General features: G+C 43.5%; 1 protein-coding gene across 2 annotated transcripts; it reads right to left on the reverse strand.

The window, feature by feature from the left end:
* Window positions 1–743: 743 nt before the first annotated feature.
* Window positions 744–4984, reverse strand: SELENOH (selenoprotein H). 2 transcript variants are annotated; one of them, XM_081906318.1, is made up of 4 exons: window positions 4785–4984; window positions 3250–3395; window positions 1548–1676; window positions 744–963 (listed from the first exon to the last, which is right to left on the reverse strand). In XM_081906318.1, the coding sequence occupies exons 1-3, from the start codon at window positions 4931–4933 to the stop codon at window positions 1576–1578; spliced, it is 396 nt and encodes a 131-aa protein (XP_081762444.1). In that variant the 5' UTR covers window positions 4934–4984; the 3' UTR covers window positions 744–963; window positions 1548–1575. The 2 variants fall into 2 exon arrangements, with proteins under 2 accessions (XP_081762444.1, XP_081762443.1); XM_081906317.1 differs by having other exon boundaries at window positions 744–968; window positions 4785–4979.
* Window positions 4985–5507: the final 523 nt, after the last annotated feature.

The following is a 5507-nucleotide window of genomic DNA, read 5'->3' on the forward strand; positions in this document are numbered from 1 at the left end:
CCAAGTCGTCTTTATTTTGTTTAAATTTATGGCAGGTTATGTTTTAGTTGCAGCACTGGTAGAAAAGAAACAAATTGCACACAAGAAGCTTGTTAGAAACAGGATGAGGGGGAAACTGATATTACAGAAGAATCATCATCTAGAAAGGAAGTTACTGCAGAATATATATAGGCAGATCATGGCACCAGATTTGGTGCTTTCAGGCTAGAACAAAATGGAAAGGGCTCCAGAGATTTACAAATGACATCCTTTTTGCAGTCAATGAACAAGATAATAAAGTATGCTGAATGTTAAGGTAGGTTTGCAAAAACCCTGTGCATTTGCACAGGATTGTGATAACAGTGGCAAGTCCTTCCAGCTTCCAACAGCTAAGACATGCCACACTGATTTTTATGCTGCTTAAGGAAAGATGAGGGCTTCACTACTGCCATTGATCCAGAAGAACCACTTTTATTTAGGGGCTTCTCCACACTTACTGCTTACCCCATACTTTCTAAATGGTTCTGTTTGCCCCACCACTTTCCCCAGGAAAACCTGTTTAATGCCAAATTGGAAAAAACATCTATCTGCAGAAAACTCAATTGATGACAAGTTTTTTCCAGGGGAAATAGCAGGACAAGTGGAAGTGTAGACTGGGCCTTAGTGAAGCTGTAGCACATGCTGCACTAAGGTTTGTCTGGTCAGATACTGTCCTGACTGAACAGAATTAAGAAATATATAAGAATTAAAGTATAAGGCAGGACAATAGTTAAAGCTTTATTGAAAAGCAATATACGCCCATCCCCAAATGACTAACAAAGCAAAACCGTAAAGGGATCAGGAAACAAGCAGCTGGTACGTTCTTCCTTTTGTGGAGGAGGGGCAGCAGCTTCAGAGATGCGACTGGAGTTTCTTTATATACCCCACTTAATCATATCCCATCATGGATGCTCCACCTCTCACACAGGACAAAGTGTTCATCAGCTGTGCTAGATGCAAGGACAGACAGCCATTAGCTACAGATCTTGCTCAGTAGAAAGAAAGCTAATGCACCATTCATATACTATGCTGAGTAGCTGGGGGGGGCATGCTCTTGATTTCAATCCCATCCCTTTCTCAGGAGATGGCAGCACAGATGGATAGCACAGCTATGATCCAAGATTCCCAGAGCTGAAAGGGAGGGGGCACCCTTTCCCTCTCCCTTACTGCCACCTCCACACCCATATGTAATTAGGCCAGTGGCTGTATATTGCCAACCTGTGCTGTAGGTGATAGTTACAAGAGGGATGGATGGATGAGCAGTCCTCGAAGTATGTGACTTAATGATGGGAGCAATTAATTTGCCTTTCTTTCCAATTCATCCTCTACCCAGCGGGGGGATGGGGGGGACACAACAACAGAGAGACCACAAAAGAATGACTAGCTTTTAGTCCTATTTCTTGCTCCAGCCAGGCAGTAATCATTTAAAACTACATGGGAATTGGGGTGGTGGTGGTGAGGCCAGCCCAATAAGGCACTGACGTCCAGCAGATCTTGGAGAATACAGCTGCTACATTGTACAAACCTACCATTGGTAATCCTGCCCAGTTGTTGGCTTTATTCTAGGTTGCCCTTCAGCATTTCAACCACCTTGTTTGGTTCGGGAAACTTGAGCTTCCGTGGTGGCCCTTTCTTGAGGCCGCTCCATAACTCCACCTCTAAAAAACCCAATAAAGACAAAATCAATAAAGATAGAAGACAACTCACTAGCAGCATTTCTATTGTGTTATTTCCAGTCAGCCACAAGCACGCAGCCAAGACGCCATGTCCCTCTGCTGGCTTGTAGGTAGGGTTGTGTGCATTCATTAAACTACTGGTTGCTCTCACAAATAACTGGACATAGCAGTAGCTGAGCAAGTTACATCTCCAGTTGCCCAAGATCTCACACGTTGAGCTAGTTCTACAGCTGAGCTTATGTGTGGAGTGGTGGAAAGAGAAACGGAATCTAAAGATGGGATGACTGGGCTAAAGCTCGATCAAAGAGCTGCTATGTAGGTCTTGCCAAACATTCAGCCCAGTGTCCTGCTCCAGTTCAGAGAAACCCTGTGAGCAAGGCTCCAGGTGATAACTGGAGCAGCTAATGATGCTGGAAGTTGTGCAAGCCACCTCTCTTGGCACTGCCTGCCCACTCATCTTCCAGCAGCAACTAGCTTCTTGGACTTGCAGCAGCAAAGGGGAGTAAGGGATAAATAAGGTAGAAAGCACAACAGAACTGGAAGGGGAACCTCAGAATATGGCTATGGTATCTGGTTGAAACCTCAGCTAGCCCAGCTTTTTGATACGCTAGAGAGAATGACCTGGAAGTAGGTAAGTCAGGGGTGGGGAACTGTGGCCTTCCAGATGTTGTTAAGACTTCAGCCACTCTGGCCCATGGTCTGGGATTATGGGATTTTAGCCCAGCAACATCTGGTGGGCATGGATTGTCCACATCTGGTTTCCTTTTTATGCCAGCACACCCACTCTCTGTACTGTGTCACTGTTGAAGGTTGGAGGAGTATTTACTGAATCCATCAAATCTAATAAACTGTCACAGGCACCAGAAAAATAACCATTTCACCTGGGGTGGGGGGGTCTGGCAATTATTAGATCCTGCCACCAAACAGTTACAACATTATCAGACACATTCTGAAGCAGACAAAGACTACAGATAAAACATCTGACCGCCTCACCCCACTCCCGAAACAGGCAACCTCTCCTAACAAAAAACACACAACCCTCAAATTTAAAACTAATTAAAAATTAGGAGAAGCAGAGGATTTTGGTTGGTGCTAAGTGGTGCCCTCAGATGTCACACTAGGGATCCCAGCACTAAGATGTTCAGCTGCTGAAGTTTCAGCCTCAAATTTCTAGTTATGTACATTCTGATGCGTACATACAGGGAACCACAGCTACTATTTATGGTCACACAGCCATCCCCCACCCCCAAATTCTATGGCACAAACCACAGCTGGGGAGAGATACAGAGTGCTTTCTGATTTGCAGTGGGATATGGAGAAGAGCACAAGGCAGCCTAATTGCTTTTTGTACTTGGGCACCCTTATGGCTTGGTGAGTGGATTTGTGAACATCCGGTCACACATATTCTAGGCAGATGAAAACTACACCAAGAACTCACTGGCGAAGGTTTCTCTACCAAGCTATATTTGGGGTACCACTAACCCCAAATAGATACGGCAACTCTAGGAAGGTCCCTACTGTCTCTCACTGAAAAGCCTCCCTTGAAAGCACTTACTGGTGCCATCTTCTTTCCACAAAGCAACCTCAAAGCTATTCCTGCGCGGTTTCTCAGGGTTCACCATCACCACGATGTCAGGAAAGGTCTGGTGCAGTGCCTCGCTGACTGCGTCGGCACTGCGCCCATAGACTCGTCAGCTTTTACTGTGGAATGAAGAAAAGCTTTCAGAGAACCACCTGAACTGTGATTTGAAAGTCTCTGTTGAACCCATACAGGCCCAAAGCAATGAATGGCTTGACTACATGGAAGAAAGCACAACCCCACCAGTGTTCAGAGAGTTCAGCCCAGACTTCCCATTCCGTTTTCTACTCCATAGGAGAGATGCAGTATTTAGGGATGAGATTTCCTGTTCAAAAATGTGTTCTTACTAGAGCTGTGGCAATACTCAAGTTAAAAAATAATCAATTATAGATTTGGTGTGTGTGTGTGTGTGTGTGTGTGTGTGTGTGTGTGTATATATATATATATATATATATATATATATATATATATATATGCAGGTTTTGGTGTCCTCGGGTGTCTTCCCGTGTAAAAGTTGGGGTGTCTGGGCGACGTTTCGACGAGGTCTCACTCGTCATCTTCAGGCTGATGACGAGTGAGACCTCGTCGAAACGTCGCCCAGACACCCCAACTTTTACACGGGAAGACACCCGAGGACACCAAAACCTGCATTCCTGTACCCGTGAAAATCTACGAAAGCATATATATATATATATATATACCACCTTTGATTAAATCTGCTGACCAATTAAACTTTTAATACTAGTTCTGATACCAGTTTGCTTGGTGCCTACTGCATTGTCACTTGCATCGGTAGATGCAATTTTAGTCATACCACATTTATAATTTTAGGGCGTTTATTTTTGTATGAACATTTGAATGGTTTTACTCTTTTTTTTAAAACCATCCAGGGAATTGGATTCAAGGGTGATATAATAATTACTTATAAAGAAATAAGTAAACAGCCACAGATGGCAAACAACACCTAAAGAGAGTTATTTCCTCCCAGATGAAGAAAAAGGAGGAAATAATACTTCTACACATACATTATTTAAAACAAAAGCAAAAAAGGTGTGCTCTTTCTTTTGGAACCATTTCTCCCCTCAGATGCAAATGTATGTAGATTTAATCAATTAAAACTAAAATAATTAATATACTTAAGTGTCGCATCCAATACCATCAGTGTGCTAGCAGTTTTCTCTCTCTTTCAATGCTGGGCAACAGGTCTGCTGGTGGAACTGCCTCTCATGAATGAAATGTCACAAAACTACCATTACTATTTCTGTCCTTAGGAATTGTATCTGCAGGTGCAAGTTGTTCACTTATGGTACTTCTTGTGCAAAAGGACCCACTATTAGAGCAAATTCAACACTGGCTCACTTTAGGATTTTGCTGGGTGCAACCCCAAGATTTCTTCTCCCAGGCAGCAGCCAGCTCTACCCAGGAATCCCTTCTAGAAAGCAAAATGCATGAAACAACCCATGAGGGTACCATCCTTAGTCAGATGATGCAAGTAACGGACAGGTACACACCAATGCTCAATGATCACACGAAAGCCCAATTCTTCATCCTTCTTCGGTTTCTTGGGCGATTCCTCAGCAACATTCATCTCCACTCCTTCAGATGTTGCAGTCTTGGCTTGAGGTGCCTCTGCCTTCCTCTTCCTCCCTTTGGGGGCCATTCTACTACAAAAGAAAACACAGGAGGGTAGGAAAAATAATGCCCCACTCGCCTGCACATCTCAATGCATGTGGCCGGCCTTCCTAAGAGGAACAGTCAAGAAGATGCAACTCCTTTGGTTTGCTTTTGCTGCCTTATACCAAATCAGATTATGATGCATCTAGCTCAGTATTGTCCAAAGGGAAGGATAGATCTTCTGCATGCAAAATACTGCATGCATGCAAGCAAGCAAGTAAGCAAGCAAGCAAACTGAGCCTTCCTGCAAAGAACAGTATAGTATCAATCCTGACAAAGTAAAATATCCTAATGCCATAAGGAGGACACTAGAAAGGCTTAAGTGTTAAGCATTTAGAAATTGGGTTATCAATTCTCTTGCAAAACACAGGAAAATCTACGGAGGTTGATTTACGTGTACACACTTTCAAGCAAAGAGAATGCGAGCCTGTAAACCAATATTCTTAAAAACCTTTTTAGTTAGTTAGTTACACAGGGTGGGGAGGAAGTGAAAAGCAGCTTTTACTGTACTTGCAAACCGCCCAGAGAACTTTTCTGTTAATGGGCGGCATATAAATACT

Source organism: Podarcis melisellensis, assembly GCF_964234715.1.
Source record: "Podarcis melisellensis genome assembly, chromosome: 1".
In the NCBI taxonomy this organism is placed as follows: Eukaryota; Metazoa; Chordata; class Lepidosauria; order Squamata; family Lacertidae; genus Podarcis; species Podarcis melisellensis.